This window comes from Perca flavescens, chromosome 14 (genome assembly GCF_004354835.1).
Source record: "Perca flavescens isolate YP-PL-M2 chromosome 14, PFLA_1.0, whole genome shotgun sequence".
In the NCBI taxonomy this organism is placed as follows: domain Eukaryota; kingdom Metazoa; phylum Chordata; class Actinopteri; order Perciformes; family Percidae; genus Perca; species Perca flavescens.
Window position 1 is genome coordinate 24,867,403 of NC_041344.1, and position 22,488 is coordinate 24,889,890.

The following is a 22,488-nucleotide window of genomic DNA, read 5'->3' on the forward strand; positions in this document are numbered from 1 at the left end:
TTGTTGGCCATTCTGCTTTCCCCACACACTCCATATCCTCTCTGAGCGGATCTGCAATATGCTCACCAGAATGCTAATAACATACTGACGTTCTGGTATCAAAACGGTGTATACTCATCTCTGCAGTGACTTCATTGCAGCACACAAATGCTACACATACTATTATTATTTAAATGTCACTTTTCAAGTGACTCCCCAAAACTTGCCCTTCATCATTGGAAAGTTGTCAGAGGCCGCTCTTCACGTTGCCACGTACGGCACATCGAGTGACAGAGAGACAAAACGAGTTTACAAACATCTGACTATCGGGGAAGTGAATGTTATTTCCTCTGAAATTCAATCGGATGTTTTTTGTTGTGGTTTAGGGTTGTATTACCGCGGTACGCCTTACGAGTTCACGCTGACATCATACACTGCTGTGGGCTACATACCACTCCAGCGTCTGACATTCATTTTACTTCATGGCTTTTGATGGCTTTGCTCACCGTGTTCCGATTGAAAAATTTCCATGGTTTAGTCTAGCCAAACATCCGTGGGCGGGGTTTTCCGACCACTTCTGCCGTGGAACCCGATCTCTGAGGTCAAAAAAAAGAAAACTCTTTGTCCGTTACCATGCAAGTCCTCCATTTGCATCAATAAATGTAGATACATCTGGTAATTTCTCCCTTCATTGTGACTGACTCCTTCCCGGTCTGCATTTGTATGCACGTTTATCGCTTTTTAAGACCTCAAAAGATTTCCTCATGTAATCTCCATCTGACTGATTCAATCATGAGAAATGTACCCTCTCGGCTCACCTCATGGCATTAAAAAAAACTTTAAAAAAAAAATAAAGTAAAACTAAGCAGGCAAGCCCAGACTTTGCACACAGGAATACATCAGCGTAATGCCAAAGTAAACCTGACCCGGATGACCAGTCCTTACTAGCCTGTGATATAATACACAGATCCGCAACAAAAGGCCTTGAGCAAGATGATGTATTGTGCAAGCTTGGCATCAGGTTTACCACAGAAATTGCTTTAACTAAGATTTTTTCCAGGGAAAGTCAACTGAACACGGACATGACCTTTCTGTGCAACACATGGCTTAACATTTAAAAAGGGAACTATAATCAATATTTTACAACTTACATTAAAAGAAGACCTATTATGCTTTTCCATATTTCTGTTAAATATATAATGTCACAATGTTGGATGTTTTCTTAGGAGCAAGTAGAGACCAGCAACAGTAAAGAGTAGCTTGTAGCACATCTGTGCTGTGACTGCTTTGGCTGCGTTAGTCTAGTTTGAAAGCGGAACAGGTTCCAAAAATTACACTAAACGCTACGAGTGGGCAGTTTCTGTCATTTTGAATAAAGCGTGTCATAGGCCTTGTGCACTAATCCTGATCTGCCATGTCATTCTTGTCATTGAACCAAGAGACTGGCAACTGGACATGTTTGAATGCTAATGATTTATTTAAAAAAAAAAAAACTTCGTGGCCTATAATAGATGAAAATCCAAGTAGCGGCTTGCTCGGCTGGCTGTAATCTGACTTTAAAATTTAATGTGCCTGCACCTGTTATTAGGGATGAGAACGACTATGTATTTACACAGCTACTCATGGGAAAATGAGAGCAATTTAAATTATTTTCTCTTCACTTACCAATTTTTCAGCATTTTTCTACCATTTTCTCTGCAGAAATATAAGTTGTTATTACGGACATGATGGTCTAAGCCACAAATGGTTTTCAAAGTACCTGCACTGCTCGACTTGTAACCATCTGTTCAGTGTTGTATTTGTGCTTCATTCTAAGGGATGAATGCCTTTCTAACTGAAACATCACATTTTTAATGCCACAATAAAGGGAACAGTTCGAGTAGAATATTTTTTTTTTATGCCCATGTTTTATCTTAATCTCCGCACCCTTTCTAAAAGGCTTTTTACCCAGCCATCCATTTGCTTTTGATTGCAGCTGCCTGGCTGAATAAAAGGCTAAAATCTCTCTTTCCCTCCAGCTGGCTTCCATTTAGTATGTTCACTCCTCTCCTCTGCACAATAGCACAGTTACTTAGAGGTGTGTGAGGTACCTGATATTCTGCAGCTGAGCATGTGTGTATGAATAAAAATTGCGCTCGTGTGAATGTGGTACACTGTGACCTTAACAATACAAAGACAGTGAGAGGACAAGATGGAGGAGACAGAGCCTGAGCTTCATAAAATTTGTCTTTCCAATGCACAGATTTCTGTTCTCGCCTTTTTTTGGCTAAACCCTGCTCATTTGTTATATAAATAATTATGATTTAACTGATGGTGGGAACTCTGCATTGATGTAAGGACACTGACAAAGAAACTGTATTCACCGGTAATGTAGATTTCTCAAAGTCATGGCCAATACCTGATCGCCTAATAAAGTCAGTATCTGTACCAATACCGATTTGGCATATCAGTGGCAGATCAGTACATGCTTATCCAGGCTATATATCCCTTTAACATCTCTGGGCGTATTAAAAAACTGTGACCTATGTCGCATATCAATAAGCAGAACTGCTTAATGGCTATATTAAATTCGTATGTGGTTTTTGAATCTATGTGATAAAGTAATTTGATTGGGGGGGGGCACTCCACTGATTTTACACAGTTCAGTTGTGTTGAGGAGTACTATTCAGCCTGTTGTCTTCTGTGAATCTTAAGGGAGCGTTCTAAAGTCAGATAAAAATAACCCTGAGGATGCCATCAGGTGCTATCAAGTTGCACTCTGGGAAATGTAGGATCCAGTGTCTTGGGGGGTGTGGCTCATACTAGGGTGAGGATATCTCAGTCTCTGCTCATTTAAAAATAAAAAATAAATAAAAATCTGTCTCTCACAAGCCCCCCAACTTGAACAAATACCAGGTTTTGATATTAGTTGGCTGTTTCTCTATGATTACAGATTTTAAACAACCTGTCAAGCAAGCAATCAAAAAAAAAAAAAAGGAGCCAAACAAAGCGACAACAAACCTAGCCTTCAATCATTCCTTTGCATTGATCTGTGATGCACCAATCCTCTGTTCACTTCCATCCCATAAATACGGGATGATGAAAGAAATCTGCTTTGTATAGCATTAGGCTTTAGCCTCGGCTCTGGGTCTGACTTGGCAGCTTTAAGCCTCGAGGAAACCTTTACTGAGGGAGCTCAATCAGTCTCCATCTCCTGGATCAATATCCATTAGAGTGTGTGTGTGTGTGTATGGGCCTGAGTCATAATTGTGATCTCTCTCTCCCTCTCTCTCCCTCCCTCCCTCTCCCTCTCCCTCTCTCCGCCACTCTCTTTCTTGCACAAACACACGTACACACCAATGCTCATTCAAACATACAAACCAACCTCATGAACCGCCTCATTCATTCATTCATGAAGGCCGGCAGTGGTTGTTTTGTTTTTTCCCACCGTGAACAATACCCTACACTACCAACAAGTAATAACCGTATGAATTCAACGCTACATCCTCTTAGTCACCAGTATAGCCAAATACATCTTTAGCGTGGAAAAACTTGATGATTGACAACATGCCACAACAAAACTCCCCGTTTCGGAGCTCTGAGGCTTAGGTATTAATTCCAGTCTGGAAGGCAGGGGAGAGAGACACGGGGGGAAGCTCATTTTTTTTTATTAGTTGTCATTTTGCATTAGGACGGTGAGGCCCAACACGACGCAACAAGAATGAGGGTAAGACAAAGAGACTGAATGCCGAAGGATGGAAAAAGAGATGAGGATGGAGCTGGGGATGGAAATGCATAGCCTGTGGCAAGACACTCAAACCTGTGCATGTCAAAACAAGATTCCCAGATCTATAAGGAGGGAGTTCATGGGAAAAACAAAGAGCAGGGGAGACCAAACGCGACACTCAAACCTCTCCAGTAGCTAATTGTACAAGGCCATTGGTAGACTATCTATACTCAGGCCTGTAGTGGTTACACTACTGGTTTCTAGGGCTGCCACATCTTAGTCTTTAGTCGATTAGTAATTTTTTATGCTTATTCATGCTTAATTACTCATTTCCAAGAAACTTCTGAGCACATTTATGGTAAACACAAGATTTAAAGTGGTGCTTTTGCAGGATTAATTGTGGAGAAACTCAGTTTTACAGATGGTTAATTAACTACATTTATATTGTGTTTTTCTAGTCTTAACCACCTCTCAAAGCGCACAGCTCTGTCGATTACATCAACTAATCGATTAGTCGACAAAATCATATAATTGTTAGTCGACTAAGAATTTCTTTAGTCGAGGACAGCCCTACTGGTTTCACTACTGAGATGACTCTGAACAAGAGCTTCAACAAGTACAAATGTATTCAGTGCCAGAGGAGGTTCAGAGAAACCTTAAAAGAACTAGAGATTGTGTACAATATGAAGCAGACTCAGAAATGTGCAGAAAAGTGTTACTAAAGGCATTACAGTAGCTACACATTGTTTGGAGACAGAGGATAATGGACATGGTTTGTACGCTGAAGCAAAAATCAAATAAGTGTTGTGGTGGCCAAATCCAATCTTATGTTTACAGTAAATATCTGTTCCGTTATCATTATCTCCTACTGTAGGTGGTCTTGTCAATTACTGTCCTATTGCAATCCGTAACATAAGCACACTTATTAATGGTGCCAGGCTCACTTGGGGGAGTACAACAACACTGAAGCAGCATCTAACAATAAGCACAAAACTGCAGTAGCCTACCACCTTAAAAAAAAAACTTGGGTTAGTCTTTCTTTTTAACATTAAGACCAGCTGTTTGTGACTGCAGCACAATCAGTAACACATACCTCGTAATCAGTGTTAAGTGTAGCTTTAGAAGTTTGTTCAACAAGTTGGGTTGTTTGTGGGAAAAAAACATTTTCTCCTAAAAGGATCTTCATATAAAATGGTAATTAAGACTAAGAAAGCAGCTTATGATCGCATTGTCCATACATGATGAATCATAATAATAGTTAAGTGCCAGTGTGCCATGTTAAGCTTTAAGTAGACAAAAATGTGGATCCCAATAAGATACACCAGGTTTCAGTGACTGTCAAGTTTAAGATAAAAATCTCAGTTAACATCAGAGATAGGTGAGGTTGGGTAAAGGCTTTTTGCGCTTAGAGTGCTTGAATGTAAGCAGGACTTCATTCTCTGCCCATTACTGTGGCGATTAAGAGAATGCTTTAAGTTCAAACGGGCCATAAAATTAACTGATGCTTATTTGATAATCATTGCCAAAATATTCTTGTGATTTTTATGCTGGCGGCAGATAGTGGCATGAAATGTTCATACAGTGGGGGAAATAAGTATTTGACCCCTTGCTGATTTTGCAGGTTTGCCCACTTACAAAGAATGCAAAAATCTACAATTTTAATCATATGTACATTCTAACAGTGAAAGACAGAATCCCAAAGAAAATTCCAGAAAATCACATCATATGAATTTATTAAAATTGATAACCATCTGATGAGGAAAAACAAGTATTTGACCCCCTGGACAAACAGCATGTTAATATTTTGTAGAAAAGCCATTATTGGCCAGCACAGATGTCAAACGGTTTTTATAGTTGGTGACAAGGTTTGTGCACATTTCGGCAGGGATGTTGGCCCTCCTCCCTGCAGACAGCCTCAAAATCATTCAGGTTCCGAGGTTGTCGCCTGGCAACTCGAATTTTAAGCTCCCTCCAAAGATTTTCAATCGGATTCAGGTCTGGAGACTGGCTAGGCCACTCCAGAACCTTGATGTGCTTCTTCTTCAGCCACTCTTTTGTTGCTTTGGCGGTGTGCTTAGGGTCGTTGTCGTGCTGAAACACCCATCCTCGACCCATCTTCAGCTCTCTCACTGAGGGAAGGAGATGTCGGTCCAGAATTCCACGATACATGGCCCCGTCCATCCTCCCCTCAATACGATGGAGTTGTCCCGTCCCCTTGGCTGAAAAGCACCCCCAAAGCATGATGTTGCCACCACCATGCTTGACGGTGGGGATGGTGTTCTTTGGGTTGTACTCGGTGTTCTTTGCCCTCCAAACACGACGAGTTGAGTTGAGGCCAAAAAGTTCTATTTTGGTCTCATCTGACCACATCACCTTCTTCCAGGCCTCTTCTGAGTCGTCCAGGTGGTGAATGGCGAACTTCATGCGGGCCTGTACATGTTTCTTCTTGAACAGGGGGACCTTGCGTGCGCTGCAGGATTTCAATCCATGACGGCGTTTCTTTTGTAACTGTGGTCCCAGCTGCCTTCAGTTGATTCATCAGTTCCCCCCTTGTGGTTTTGGGATGATTCCTCACCGTTCGCATGATCAGGGACACCCCACGAGGCAAGATCTTGTGTGGAGGCCCAGACCGAGGGAGGCTGGCGGTGGTGTGGTGCTTCTTCCATTTCCTGATAACTGCACCGACAGTTGATCTTTTCTCTCCAAGTTGCTTTCCGATTGTGTTGTAGCCCATCCCAGCCTTGTGCAGATCAACAATCTTGTCCCTGATGTCCGTAGAAAGCTCTTTGGTCTTGCCCATGGTGGTGATGTTGGATGCTGGTTGTTTGGGTGTTGACAGGTGTCTTTTATACAGGTAACGAGGTGAGGCAGGTGTATTTGATGTAGATAATTGGTTCGAATTGGGGCTGTGTCTTAAAGAAAGACTAACTGGCTTGTAGGAGCCAGAATACTTGCTGTTTGTCCAGGGGGTCAAATACTTGTTTTTCCTCATCAGATGGTTATCAATTTTAATAAATTCATATGATGTGATTTTCTGGAATTTTCTTTGGGATTCTGTCTTTCACTGTTAGAATGTACATATGATTAAAATTGTAGATTTTTGCATTCTTTGTAAGTGGGCAAACCTGCAAAATCAGCAAGGGGTCAAATACTTATTTCCCCCACTGTACGTAATCCTTCAAGAGTGTTTCTGTCAAAAACAGACACAGATTTGTTTACATTTTATGTACAATTTCTCTTCTATTAATTCTGAAGTAGCAGCCTCACTCACCACTGCTAGAAAAAAAGGAAGGTCAACGAAAACTAATAATCTGCCATTGCTTCTCTCAAACAAAAAAATAGATAAAGTGAATATATGATTTAAGTGCTCTATTGGTAAATAAAGAGCTATTATAAACTACAACCAAAAACTGCAGCAGATGGCCTTGTGGTAATAAGAAAAAGGAGGCGTATCCAAATATTTGAATTATGCAACAAATTAGCAACAGATCTGATTTATAATGAGGCAGAATGGCTGCAGCGGTCAACAAAACATACAAAGTGTGGTTACAACTGAGTTACAGAGTACCTTTAGTCTCTCTCTCCCTAAAAGGAAGCCATCAGATCAGCTCAATGTTGATACCGAACTTCTCTCTGTGGCTTATCATTTCACTAGACACATAACCAAAGGAGCCAGAGGCTGGGTGTCAATACTCTGCATTCTCCTCCTTGTTTACACCCCTCCAACTGTAGGCCTACTTCAAAATCTCACTTCTAACACAAAGGCCCTACACATGACATGACAGTGCAATAGAACAGCCAGCGATTTGACTTGTGGACAGTACACACAGTGAATTACTATTCTCTGCTTTTCATTTCTCACATGCCACAGTTTACACACACACACACACATTTCACCAGGGGAAATTAACTTGCAACTACACTACACATATATTACACAAGCAGATATGAGTTCATGGACAAACTTGTTTTAAAATACACAAACAGTAAGCTACCAAAGCGAGTGGAGTTAGATGGTGACACTGGCATACATCAGGCAATGGATCTATCACTGCTTGTAGACACTGAAGCTAGCTGCAGGGTTATCTGGCATATGCAATGGCAGTCCATAAGCTCAAGGACAGGCATTCTCCCATGGATCATCATTTCATTCAACTGTATCCCAAGAAACTCAAATTACAAATATAGTATTAATATTTGTACCGAATGTATTATTATGGGCATGGAAATTAATATAAAATAAGACAGTCTTACACATGGTTTTACAATGCAAAGTCTGCTGGGTAGAATAAAATCGTAACCATATATTTTTCTGACCCCTTTCCTCTCTGCCAGGATCCCTGGAATTCACAGTTTATGAGCCATTGTTGCAGCCTATGAAATCACTGTAGGCCCGTGTTAGGACTTCCAGTCACAGTCCTTGCTGATTAATTAGCCTACTTAGCTAATGTTAACAATCTGTGGACAGCATACTAATGTCTAAAAGAAACAGTTCATGTGTAAATCAGTGTCACTGGCATTCTAGTGAGTTAACCACCAACAGACCGCGTTATTGATAATAGCCAGCCTTTTGGCCTTGATAGCAATGTTGCACAGCTAGCTTATCCTGCACAGTGCACACCCAGGCTATACGTGCCACGCCATGTATTGTTTACATAGCTTCCCCAGTTGTGCTATTTTATGACAGCACAGAAAACAACAAACAATGAGTTAACGGAATAGGAAATTCAAAAAAGACGCACCCTTTATATGTTTGTACTTAATACATCAATTAGCTGTTTGGAAACACGCGAGCTTTGTCAACTCACTGGCATCGCAAGCTAGCAATGCTAAACTAGCTAGCATTTGTTAGCTAACCAAGCAGACAGGATTCACCCAATCCGATTCAGGAATCACTAGCTTATAGGCTAACATTGGAAGCTAATGTTAAAACTAGTTTTTAACACATTAGTCCATTATCGGACAGCCCTGACCTGCTTCTGTTCTTTCAGCAAAGTCTAAAGTCTCGCCACAGGATTTCTACAAAAATATCATCCATATTCCATTTTAACTGTGTATTAATCTCAATAACAAAAAGTCGCTTTGATCCAATTATGTCGGGCTTGAGATGGATGAAGAACATAGCTAACGTTACCTTTGCGGTCCCTGTTTTTCTTTCTTTTAACATTTAACAGTCAATGTTACTGGGTCAAACTTAAATGCCACATCCTCATTTTGACAGCAGGCAGTGGTGTAAGCGAGTGCCTTAGTGGAAAGGAAAAAGTTTAATAATGTAAGAAAAGTACACGGAAAGCTAGCCCAGCACTGACAAATCTAGGAGAGTTGTCCGAAGATGGAACTCGGACATTTAGCGATCTGGCTAACGTTGCCTGGGTACACAGTGTGGATGGGCTCTCGGATTCTGTAGTTACAGAAATCTATCCAAGAAACACATTTTCTGAGATTTGCACGACTGTATTGCTCATTGCTATTTGTTGTACACTTTTATAACAATAGTTATAAAATTAATCGGCTAAAGGCTTTACTATACTTCACTTTATGAGCCCCTGAAACAGTCAACACGGACGGGAACAATGTCCCTCACGGAGCTGGACCAAGATGAGCAGCTCTCAGTGGAGCTCAGTCTGACCTATCCTACTCAATTTTGGGCTTACCGGTTTTGAAGAACGCCGCTATGTCGCTAGCGTCCTTCGTCGTCTCCTCCGCTCCTTCCCCGGAGCTCATGGCTGCCACAACCCGAACCTGGAGCTCAGTATCTCCCAAGTATATCCCTCCAAAAATCGACAAAAAAATGGCACAAAAATCACTTCTGTCCCGACAAAAGCGCCATTAAAGACACACGGACGGTTACGGTGACTTGTAGACGCTGCAGACCTCCATCTTGGGGTAACGTAATTGGAAACGATCAGCCGGGGGCACCGGGTTCCTCCTCGGAGTGGAGCCGAGGGGAGAGTAGCAGTAGCGCGGAGGAGGGGGCGGGAGGGGCCGGGTCGCTGCTCGGTGAATCTCCGTAAGCCTTCGGAAATGAGCAGACAGTGGGTCATCAAGGAACGACTGCGGTCACCGTGTGCGCGTGTGTCCAGTTTACAGTTAAACGTAGGACATTTAAAACCAACGAGTAATGAAAACTACACATGTACAAAAACAAGGCACATAAAGGCTGTCAGCTATGACCATTATTTGAACGACAGGTTTATACTAGGCTATGTGTAATTTGAGTTGTCTAATCTAGCCCAATTATGCGCCACACGTCGGTGGGAAAATACCAAGTTTGGCAGGAATTTAACAGACTATGATTCATGTATTGTTTATTGTTTCTGTGATCTCTCCATAAAAAAACTGGGTGAATGTTGCGTTACCCATACTTGAAGGCAGTAGAGTGATTGTTAAAGCATCCCGGATACAATCAAAGCAGAAAAGATCAGCTGTTTTAATTGAGGGTCTGTCATACATTCGTTTCTCTATGCTGTGTTACTGTTGCCATCTGCTGGTTCAGGCTGGAACTAATGCTTCTGTTCAGTCTCTTTCCAGTGACAATATAAATAAGAAACTTGTGTTCATATTATATTAGGCCTACTTCTCGTTCATAATGTAAGTGTATAGTGCGAGTCTTCACATTGATTTAGAAACAATCCAGCCTTTTTAAGTGCCTGAAACACAATCAATCCATTCAATCCACTTTATTTATATAGCACGATTTTAACAAACAAAAGGTTTCCAAAGTGCTGCACAAAAATCACTGAAACAATGCGTTCAGTTTTAAAAAGTATTATGAAATTTATAATAAAATATTAAATACAAACATATTATGTAGCCTAAAATAACAATGACATGTTGAAATAATCCAATAAAAATGTAAAACTCAGCTCAAGGTTGTTTAATCCTGCTTCTTTACAAAATAAGTTATAAAAGGACAACACAATGTCATCTTGTTGATAAACCACTCGACTATTTGATGCTGCATTTCTTTACCCCATTTATTTTAATGAGGGTAGATTGCATAATATATCGCCTACACATCTCAGTATAACACATATCATTCAAACAAAATGTGCATTTTTACACGTTGGGTCTCCATAAATTCCTATCAGCAAAAGAAGAAACCCCAACAGTTTGTGCAGGGCTTGGGAGGTTCAGTACTAGTACCAAGTGATTTCACCACACTGATTGAAGCTCTGTGCCCGAGTCAACGCAGGATTTATGTTGCCGCTTTTCCTGCTTTGAACAGCATTCAAGATTATCAGGATAATGCTGCTACTTGTGGATTATTACTAACTCCCTGATGATCATCCACAACTTCTTTGTTGTATTACTAAGTGACACCCAGGCCCTCCTGAATTAATGTCAAGTAAATATTTTCTCGGACTGACCAGAAGCTCAAAGGTAGTAATGAGAGCATCACAGCATGGTTGCATGCTCAAAGTGCTTTGACAAGTAACACACACACACACACACACACACACACACACACACACACACACACACACACACAGACTGCACATTATGCTTCAAATGATTTCCATTCAGTAAAAATGTTGATAGTTGATATTGACTAAATGCTGCGGAAATGTAGCAGACAGACACTAGATGGATGTATCGATGAGATGACATTATATTGTCCTTTTATAACTGGGACTCAACATCTCGTAGCTGTTAACATATTCATACAGACAGTGGAGAAGTGCAGACCAGCCCAATCCTATGAAGCCCATTGTCAATATTTCAATGCAGGTTAATAATTTATATACCAATGTTTGAAAAAAAATAAAAAATAATAATCTTTATTTTATTTTTATTTGAGGGGAAAACATTTTTTCAACCATAAGTCAACCATAATGATACGGATGCTCACAAGTCATTATAGCTAAACAACTCACTCAACAAGATTTCATTGAATGGACCCATTATCGAAATATCAGATGTTTCAAAAGCATGAATTAGATGCCCATGAGAACATTAGATGGTAGCAGCAACAGAAAATAATACTTATCAGAAAAGAATGAAGGCAATATAGCAAGAAATCACAAGATAAGTCAAAATGTAGGCCTACTGAGAATAAATACTGACAAATATTATATATAAATATAACCAGGTGAGGCAGCGGGTAAACCCATCTAAGGTCAGGTTACCCTTTCTCTGTGCAGATTTTATTAGCCCAACATTTATGATATTGATTTATAGAATATATATATATATATATAATTAGATTTTATTAGATATAGAAAATGCTGAGTTAAACTGACTTGTGATAATCCTATACAGTAGGCTAAGTGTAGCCTAAGTAATAATGATTAATTAATCAATTCTTGCTAGTTCATACTGATGGTTAAACTATTCAACTTTATAACAACTGCCGCTGTGGACACAAGTGGCACTTATGGAAAAATGTTAAACTAGTAGTACATAACAGTAGCACAACTAGAGAAGAGTCATTGAGTTAGCAAAGTAACTCTATGTCAGTTACACAGCAATATCTCTCTGAAGGTTGCTAACGTTAGCTAACATTAGCTATCATAAGCTACAGGCCGCACCAGACCACGTGAGGCTGTGCGTATTAAGTTGAGCAAGGCTCCGTTTTTACTGCGTATCAATTCAGCTTTTAATTTGTAAAAGGAATAACGTGTTATTTATTTTTCTTGCTTCAAAGCAACTGCATTGAGTTAGTAGTAGTAGTTTGATTTGGTACGACTAGAAAACATCTCCTACTTTTATATCCCCCTTTACTGTGTGATGGCATTTGAGAGGATGCTTTTAGAAGGCAGGGATGCAAACTGTACATATTGTTGACATACCCTGAAGTTTATCGTCTTTACTTGTGCCACTGCTGTCATGCAGAAGTTGTCCCAATTAAAATAAGGCTCCTAAGTATTATTTGCAGTTAGTGTTCAGCACAATACGCAGTGCTGATTCAGTATGAAAATACAGCGTAAAGTTTAGTTTAGGAAATTGTATTTAATTTCATTGGCATCACTGCTTATCAAGACTTCTTAGATTCACATAGTATCATGTGTTTTATTGCTTTGACTGTGTATGGTGTTTTGTCCGGAAAATGAAGTTTCTTCTCGGTGCTGATGTATTACTTGTCCTGCCCAGCAGAGGGGAGGCTGATACTAGTGATCAACTGGCTGTCCTCCACAGAGGAATATTACGTAATGCTGGGTAGTGGAAGAATGAGATGTATTAGTTTTTGAACAAAATGCTTATAAAACGTCACTGTTTCGAACAATAAAACATCAAGTAAGTAGTAAGACTTACTTTCTTAAATTGAATGAAGATAAAACGGAGTGTATTATTTTCAGAGCTTCAGCCACGCAAGATGGTCCAGCTTTGAATCTGGGAGCTCTGGCATCCTACATTAGGTCATCTGTCAAAAACTTGGGGGTTACTTTTGATTGCAGCATGAAATTTGACAAACAGATCAGTAATGTTGTTAGAATGAGCTTTTTCCAGCTTCGTCTCCTGGCTAAAGTTAAGCCTTTCCTGAACAGGCATGATCTAGAAAAGGCGATCCATGCTCTTCTCAGTTCAAGATTGGATTACTGTAATGCTCTTTATATTGGTCTGAATCAAACCTCCATCTCACGTCTTCAACTTGTACAAAATCCTGCTGCTCGCTTTTTAACAAATACACCTAGACGTGCACATATTACTCCCGTTCTCCACACTCTACATTGGCTCCCTGTGCGTTTTAGAATAGATTTTAAGATTTTGTTGTTTGCTTTTAAGGCCTTAAATGGTCTGGCCCCGGAGTATTTGTCTGAAATTTTAACTTTGCGGGAGCACAACCGGTCATTGCGTTCTTCAAATCAGCGAGTTTTAGAAGTGCCTAGGTCAAGGTATAAACATTGGGGTGATCAGGCTTTGGCAGTTGCTGCCCCGAGACTCTGGAACAAATTACCCCCTGATATTCGCACTATCACAGATGTAGCTCTTTTTAGGTCCAAACTCAAAACGTATCTGTTCTCTCTGGCCTTTAATACATAGCAGTGGTGTGACAATTTCATTCTTTTGTTTCTGTGTAACCTTTTCTTATTTTACTGTTTTCTATGTTCATTCTCTCTATTGTATGACATGTGTTTCTGATGTTAAGCACTTTGGATACCTGCTGGTTTTGTAAAGTGCTATATAAATAAATTTTGATTGATTGATTGAAGACGCTGATTCAGAAAATAGGTTTTCAGGGCCTTAATAACCCTGATGAAGTGTATTGGTCAAACTGTGTTGCTTTTCACCATAAAGTTGTATTGGTTGTACATGGATACCTTCTGACTGTTGACATTATTTTTCACTTGGCATTTTGTGAGTAATTTGTTGTCCAGGTTAGTTGGATTAGTGGTTGTGTCGTTTACAATTAGGCATGACTTTTATCATTCACTGATCTTTGGGCAGGGAATCTTCATTATCAGCTGATGCTGTGTGCCTGGCTTCATATGAGGAGGACTTTTTGTCATTCAAATATTCGGTGCTACTTTGAATGATACAAAGAAGACGCTAACATTCAATCCTATATTAACAAAAAATCATCTGAAGCAGTGGAGAATATACAGATGAAAACAAGGCTCAGTGACACTGGAATCTCCCATTAGTAACTCAGGACCATTGAATGACTGCCCTCAGGTGGTTTGAAATTCCACAGTGACTCCTGCCAAATATCCCTCTGAAATGTCAGCAGTAATTACTCCTGTGCTCTGAGACAACCTCTCAAATGAATGAACGCAGGTGGGGATCATGCCCCATATCCCTTACTCTGTCTCTCTCTCTCTCGCTTTGTCCACATAGGCCTATCCCTTCTGTACTTCTATCCCTCCCTTGTTGTTGGAAACCTCTTGAACTCCGCTGCTGAATCTTTGGCAGTTTTATCAAAATCTGTGCTCCCCTGCTGTCAATGAGGTTCAAGGCTTTCTATTGTGGTTCTGTGTATGTGTATGTGTATGTGTGTGTGTGTGTGTGTGTGTGTGTGTGTATGTGCGTGTGTGTGTGTGTGTGTGTGTGTTGTCACAGTGAGGGGTCCTCTTATTGCCACCCCCTGCTCTATCGTAATTATGTGGAAGGAGAGAACAATAACAGCATGTGGGACTGGCTGACTGACACACACACACACACACACACACACACACACACACACACACACACACACACACACACATATACACGCACCCATACACACACACACACACACATACAAGATAAGGTATGTCTCTATGGCCATAATCTTCTAAATGGAAAAAGCTAAGAGGTTAACTGAACCACTATGTGGACAATATAAGCTTCCTCTCAGGCCACTATCACTCAACACACACACACACACACTCAGTGATGGATTAAAGTGTGCGTGTCTGTGTGTGAGAGCCTCTAAAAATTCTTTTGTGCTTATTTTGTGTGCGACAAAATAAAATTACCACACATTTATTTGCATTATTATTTTTCAGTCACATCACCCCGTTCTATCAAAGTGTGCACAATTCTATTCTGTTGTTTTTCTTTTTCAAAATATAATCAAAAAGACTTATTCACATTCTTGCCCAGGAGTTATATGAAAAGATCAATACCACTCTCATGTCTTTCTTTCAAATGTGAAGCTACAATCAGCAGCCGGTTAGCTTAGCTTAGCATAAAGACTGACGACACGGGGTAACTTCTAGCATGGCTCTGAACAAAGTTAACAAAATCAGCCCACCAGCACCTCAGCTTTTCTTAGAGATAAGTAGGGGGGGCGCCAAGGAAAAAAGGTTGGGAACCAGTGCTATAGGCAACCAGCAGAGACCCCATGAAGTTTATGCGCCATGTCAAAAAAAAATTCTGCAGCTAACCCACAAAAAACTAAATCTCGGACAGAGCTACTGGGCAAGCTGTTTCCCCCAAGCTACGCTAACTATCTCCTGGCTGTAGCATTATATTTAACAGCTATGAAAGAGATTTCAATCTTCTACTCTAACTTTTTGCATGAAAGCGAATAGACCAGTTCCCAAAATGTAAAACTATTAATTTAAGGATACATCATTACGAATAAATTGGTTTTACAGAAGTTGTTTTGTAGCCACTTTCGCTGTCTCCCCATACGGGGGTCAATTTTCCAAGATTAACTTGATGTGCACCATCTGTATCTTTACAGACTGCTGAGGGACTGGGAGGTTATTTACAGTTTATCTGAAGCCCCAGCAATTGGACTTTCTTGTCAGCCATAGCTGAACCACATATTCCACACTGTGCTTGAGGCATAGTCTGTCCAGTGTTATAAATTGATTCTGCTGCCAGAGTCACACAGCAGATGCAGGGAAAGACCTTCAAAGGACCTTGAATTGACAAGTGCTATCAGCATAAAGGGAGACACTGGTGCAACTGTGCAACAATGTGCTGTCACTGCATTTTCAATCCATTGTTGACACTCAACAATCTCGTAGCAATAATTCAAAAGTGTATCAGCTAACAGACAATGCATGGGTTGCAATGCATATTTTCCTTTAATAGCAGCATTCTGACTGTAACTATGATATAAGTAAGGGATATAGGTGGGAGACAGGCCGATCTGTAAATACATTCGCTTAAATACACCCGCTACTGCCAGCCTGTTTAACTTTAGTTAAAGATACAACAATAAAAAAAATAGGCACATAAAGAACTATAGGGATCAGGGTTGTGATACAGTAACTCTTAAACCAGTTCCATAAGCCATAGGTTAATTGGAATGTAGGAATCATCTTATAAGCCTCCCTAAGTTGTCAAGTGAACGGAAAATGGAAGTTTTATCAATAATTGATGGTAAAAGTGAGACAGTTCCAACAATTAACTTAATAAGCCCCTTGTTATTTTCCTGCAGCAAAAATAGCTCTGGGTCTCCACAAAAAGGGTACATTAGTAACGATTTCCCACCAGGTCATATAGTGAATTGTGGCTTTCAGCTAAATCAGTTGAAATTTGATCATTTCAAACAATAGAAGTGAGCAGAAATGATGTGGCCTGTTCAGAGGATAAAAACCAGTCAGGAGGCTAATGTTCCCTCAAAGCTTAGTTAGGTAGCAACGTAGGCTACATCTAAATGCGTCACACTGGTATAATAAAATAATAACATTATTACATACCAGTATAACAACTTTGTTTAGAAGACACTGGTATTATTAGGCATATAGGCCATAAAGAAAGGCATTTGAGTTAGTTGACATAGCTCTTCGAAGCGAAACAGCACATGTTATAGCACCTTGACTCTCTAAAGTACACCCAAAAGAAAGAGCCTGTGAACGTTGCACGTAGACACCAGTTGAAACAATCGGTATCCTAGCAACCAAACGCCAGGCCAGCGTTCTGCGTATACAAGCCTGGGTTTTCAGTTTTCGGAGGTTTTATCAAACTTTTAGCTAATGTAACTTAGCTTTTACCTTACCTTCACTGAGTGGTTTTAGCCAAGACGATGGACGTATTACTCGAGGCACAAACCAAACCGCTTTCTATACTGTCTGCATTTAGTTACGTCCCACCACGACGAAAGGAAGACATGTCGTACTTTAACAAAGGCTCCAAGGTAAATAACGTGTTGCTGTTTGATACTTTATTGCCACCGCCGGCTGTGCTAAAACAATCTCACCGCTAAAGCTAGGCAGCTAGCTAGCTAGTTAGAAATACTTATTTAGATTAATCATACTGTGACAGTAGCACAGCAGAAAATATGTTCAAATAGGAAATCCCACCGGCCACAGAGTCTCATTAAAGTCATTGTCATATTTGTCCTACAATGATATTACACTAATATCATGCAAGTGTTTCTAAACGATGACCTTAAATGCCACTGGTGACTGATCCACTGCTGTTTGTTTTCTTGTGATCCACTTTGAAGAAGAGCTTGTTGTGATTATCGCCTTCTACCTCCTGCACCTTCCCCAAAGTGGCGCACAATGACCCCCCCCCCCCCCCCCTTTCTGTTTAAGGACAGACTTTGAATGATAAACACTGGTCCGCTGTCTCTCCATCGGTAGGCCCCAGAAGTGTTCACGTACGACCAAGTGTTCCAACAGGAAGAGGGTTATGACATGAGACTGCACCGAGATGACAGAAAACACTTTAAAGGAAGAGGACTGGACATAAACGAGGAGGTATAGTGACCACTCTTTGGATGAGCTCAGACTTGAGTTGAATGAATGTGAGAAAGTGTGGCTAGCCTAGCCTCAGCAAGATATTAGACTCGTTAGTGTTAAGAAATATCAAAAGACGTGTTCCTTCTGATTTCTGGAGGAAGGAGGAGAGGCTGGGGTCGAATTGAAAGTTAAGCAAAGGGTTTAATGAAACTACATGAAAACGACAGTCAAAACACAATCAAACATAAAACACTGCCAGCAGCAGACTGCAAAACATGCTTCCCCTTGTTGGGACACAGATTGCATCCATGCGACATGACAAAACAATATGCTGTAAACAGCGGACTCCAACTGCTTCCCTTGCGGGGTCACAGATTGAAGTCCCGAATTCACCTCGGTTTCCTGTGGAATTGTGGGTCTCTGATTAAGGACACACCTCTGATTTTAGGTTTACTCCAGGTCACAGACTAAGGTTGATTATCATTTAGTGCTGATTATATTCAAGTTTACAGAGTTTGCATTTCCTTTGTTCTAACCCAGACTTGGCACCAGGAGGTTGGAGACTCAAAGAGACGTTTCTCTTCGTATGTTAATAGTTGGTTTTAACCTAATCAATTTAACCAAAGACAGGAAGAGAGGGGGAGAGAAATAACCAGCTGTTTTTACCTTAGTAGGCTAGTCATTCTAGATTCCATTCCTATTTTCATAACCTGACTGCAGCATACAATTTATTATTTAAAACATAAAACATAAGCATGGTTTTAACTTTTTACAACCTAACATTAGGAATTGTGGGAAATGGACTCTAAATTTATACTTGTTTTGTAGGCTATGTTATAAAAATCATGGATCTGACATAATTTATATCCTTTAGTAATCCAAACTCTGTCCTGGATTTTATTTTATTTTCTCTTTTTTTTTCTTCTTTCGATTATACTGTAGCACCTAAAATCCAAACTAAATGTAATCTTGATCAGAGCTGAAGTCTATTATAGATCAACATAAAACAAAAACAATAATCACAGTGTGGCTTTAGTCTAATTTTATTTATTTGATAAATGTTACTACATCTACAACGCCAATTCACTACACAAACCAGGTAATGTTATAGTAAAAGAAACAATCCAGCCGTAGAACTGCTACAAATGCTCAATCTTTCACTTGTACAGATTAATTCAAGTGCTCATATTATGTTCATTTTCAGGTTCATCAAAAAACACCATGTTTTTGTTGTACTGCACATTGCTGCAGCTCCTCTTTTCACCCTGTGTGTTGAGCTCTCTGTTTTAGCTACAGAGTGAGGCATCTCACTTCTGTTCCATCTTTGTTGGGAGTCGCACATGCGCAGTAGCTAGGTAAGGACTACTAGCCAGTCAGAAGCAGAGTATGAGCAGCTAGGCGAGCATTATAACGTGTGTTACAAAGTGACACACATTTGTCTCTGAAGTAAAGGCTGGACTACAATAGAGCTGTTTGGAGCAGTTTGTGAACAGTGTTTTCTGTTGGAGATGGTAAGTCCCTTTGGGGGTGGACTTTGGGCTTTTTCACTTTGTAAACCTATAACGTGCACAAAAAATATATATAACACAATAAAGGAAAGGGGAAAGCCAAAAAGCATAATATGAGCACTTTAATGTAAACTCACCAAAAAGAACTGTGTACATCTTTAAATCACCTTCAGAAATGATAGGCTTGTCATATTAATTAATACTACTATTTATAGTGATTAATCGTTAAAATCTGACATATTGAAATACACAGACATGTAACCCACACACGTTAATTAAAAAAACTTCCTTCCTTTTGACTTGACCCACCATTGACTCAATGGTACCATCCTATCAGGGATAACTTTGAAATTGTGTTCCCCACTGGAGGTAAAATGTTGAAAAGGGCTGCATGATTTATTATATAAGTTTTTTTGGCCATTTTAGCCTTTAATAGACAGGAAGACTGTAAGGAAAGGGGGCAGGAGAGAGAGAGGGGGAAGAAATGCAGCACTCAAACCCTGAGCCACTGCGTTGAGGACTGAGCCTCCTCTGCATATGGGTGCCCGCTCTTCCAGGTGAGCTACCCAGGCGCCCGTGATTTATTTTCTTTTAAACTTATGAATTACAGTTCGTTACTTCTTCTCCAGTATTGACGTCAGTGGGCAGTGCCTGCAGCTCTGACCACCTACACACTCGGCACACAGACCGGTACATTATAGGCATTTGCAACTTGCAAACAGAAGCTTTAGATGATGTTGGCAATATGGCCTTTGGAGTAGATGGAAATGTCAAGATATTATGAGAATTCGTTCTAAAAGAGCATACATTTAAAAATGTTCCATATTTATAAGTCTGTTCATTTTTTTATTTATTTTTTTAACCACGTGGTAACTGACATATATTGACATCTTAGTTTTATGACATTGTTTTGTGGCTCCTTTTGAAGCCATTTCATCTCCATGGAGGAATTATTCATGTCGAGAAAACTAGCTCACTGAGTGAGTTTCTGGGTCACTGAAAGCAGAGAGGGTGGTGAACAAAGCAGCTCCACACTCTGCTGAGCTTGTAATTACAGCGAGTTGAGCAGTTGGCTGTCAGCATTTGTGACAGCTCCTGCTGAATTACAACGTTTCTGGGCCAAGATTCACATTCGAATGTGAATTAAAATCATTTTATTGTATAAACCATTCAGAGGATAATGGCAGTGTTTTTTTTTCATTAAGGACATAAGGCTTATGCTAATAGAAAAGCTACCAGTGAGTCTGCCGCAGCCAGAAGCAGTTGCTGTCTGCTCTGCAGATAGTTAGCCTGACCTCCCTAAAGTCAGAGGCTGCCAGAGTTCAAAAGTGGGTTGGAAAAGCTGTCAGTGAGACACACTGCTGCCCTGGGCCACATTGGGATACATGTACTTTTCCTAATATAATATTGTGGTGTAAGCTATTAATTTAATTTGTTAATTTTCACTCCTACCAATATTGTACCCTAACACACGTAGAAGAGACAACATTATTTATATATTATAAAGACGATGATGAAACAGAAATCCATACCCAATCACAAATTACATGGCAGAGAGGGGGTAACAATCTTTTTTTTTTTACCTCAGTTCTGCATCGATGGTATGGTTCCATGTAGGTGTTGTAAGTTCCATGTAGTTAGCGATCATGCACAATACCTGGACTCCAGAACTGACGCACATACTGTAACAGGAATTGCAACCATTATCAATGTTATTGAATTGTTATGCATGTCAAAATGTCTTCTGTGAAAAGAAATCTATTGGCTATTTCCCCCAAATCGTTCAACCAAAACACAGGATAATGGCTAGTCCTGATTTATTTATTTATTTATTCTGTATCTCTTTGCCTTTGTTGTCCTGCTCAACCCCAGGAGAAGTCCAGAGCCATACCGGTGCGCACCTCTGCAGAATATGGCCGCCATCCTGTTCCCCTCACCTACCAAACAAGCCGGCAGCACTCGCGCGTGGCTTGCATAAAAGCGGACTTTTTCAAGAAAAATGGAATCGTCTGGAATGTGGCAGAAGGATACGGATCAGTGGTCCCTGATTGAGTGTTTGTTCTCACTGTGAAAAGAATAAACTAGTGTTGTAGTGTGCAGATTGTACTTGATGGGTCCACAGTAAAAAAACTAAAACATTTCAACCATTGTTTAATCAGATGCCGTTTGATTATGGTATATTATTGAATTCTAGTTAGTCATCATTAGCAAGACAAATTGTTATTTTAAGTATATAAAGTATTAAATATTATCTGTCAAAAGACCTTAAAGAATACATCAAAATATGAAGACGGTGACATTTTCCAGGAAGCTCAGCTACATTTTCTATGGCTGAAATCACTCCATCAGTATGAGCGTTATTATTTAAAGGTGCAGGTGATACAGACAGTCCAACAATGTGTTCCAGTTATTGCAGCTGGATATTGCACATTATATCAAAGATCAGTCTTGGTGTTCATATTTCTGCCTTCAGTATAATGGTTGCATTTATTAAGAGAATGAATGTTCTAGATGACAGGCCTAATGTGAAATCTTAAACTGACTTCCATACTGCCTTCTCTATTGAGCCTACCACTTACTACTGAAAGCGAGACTAAGATTAATTTACATAAACTGCAGAAGTTACAGAGTTGCTTCAACCAAACACCCAATCCTTCATACACGCCGTCTGTACTTGATCTCCCTTGGCAGTTAATTTTTTTTGTTACCCCTGCTTTATGTAAATACACTTCTTTCTCCGCATCACTTACCTCTTTGATTTGCAAGTACTTGGATTCTTTTTTCGTATAAATTCTGAACCCACGCAACTGAGACTCCTACATAATAGGATTTGTTTTTAGCACAGACATCTCTCATTTGCTTCTGCCTTTGTACTCTGGCAGAAATAGACCATTTATTCTTGGAAATTATACAGTATTTGAATCTGTTTGTTGGTGTTCATACTGCAGTGTTTATTTAAGAGGATTAGGAGCTAATGCAGAAGGTGAAAGGGAAAAAAAGAAAAATAGCTGAGTAAAATGCAAATGTCTTCTAAATTAGTATGTGGTCACAAAAGCCTGTCTAAAACAATGGTTTCACACCTCAAACGGCAGATTCATGCTCAGAGATTCAGAAGTGTTAACAGTGACAATTGGTATTTGTAAGCCAGAGGGTATACCATCATGTGATATATATTTAAGGGAATTGTTCGACATTTTGAGAAATACGCTTAGAGGAATTTGCTTCCTCA

At 40.0% G+C, this 22,488-nt stretch overlaps 2 protein-coding genes across 7 annotated transcripts in view; one reads left to right on the forward strand and one right to left on the reverse strand.

The window, feature by feature from the left end:
* The window catches only part of LOC114567929 (triple functional domain protein), a 108,638-nt gene extending 98,589 nt beyond the window's left edge, over nt 1–10,049 (reverse strand). For all 6 annotated transcript variants that reach the window (XM_028597203.1, XM_028597204.1, XM_028597202.1 and 3 more), the window contains exon 1: nt 9,340–10,049. In XM_028597203.1, the coding sequence (XP_028453004.1) occupies nt 9,340–9,409 (70 nt within the window). In that variant the 5' untranslated portion in view covers nt 9,410–10,049. The remainder of the gene's footprint in view (nt 1–9,339) is intronic.
* Nucleotides 10,050–16,926: 6,877 nt separating this feature from the next.
* Nucleotides 16,927–21,356, forward strand: cfap90 (cilia and flagella associated protein 90). The gene is made up of 3 exons (XM_028597976.1): nt 16,927–17,201; nt 17,653–17,769; nt 21,132–21,356. The coding sequence occupies exons 1-3, from the start codon at nt 17,091–17,093 to the stop codon at nt 21,309–21,311; spliced, it is 408 nt and encodes a 135-aa protein (XP_028453777.1). The 5' UTR covers nt 16,927–17,090; the 3' UTR covers nt 21,312–21,356.
* The last annotated feature ends 1,132 nt before the right edge of the window (nt 21,357–22,488 follow it).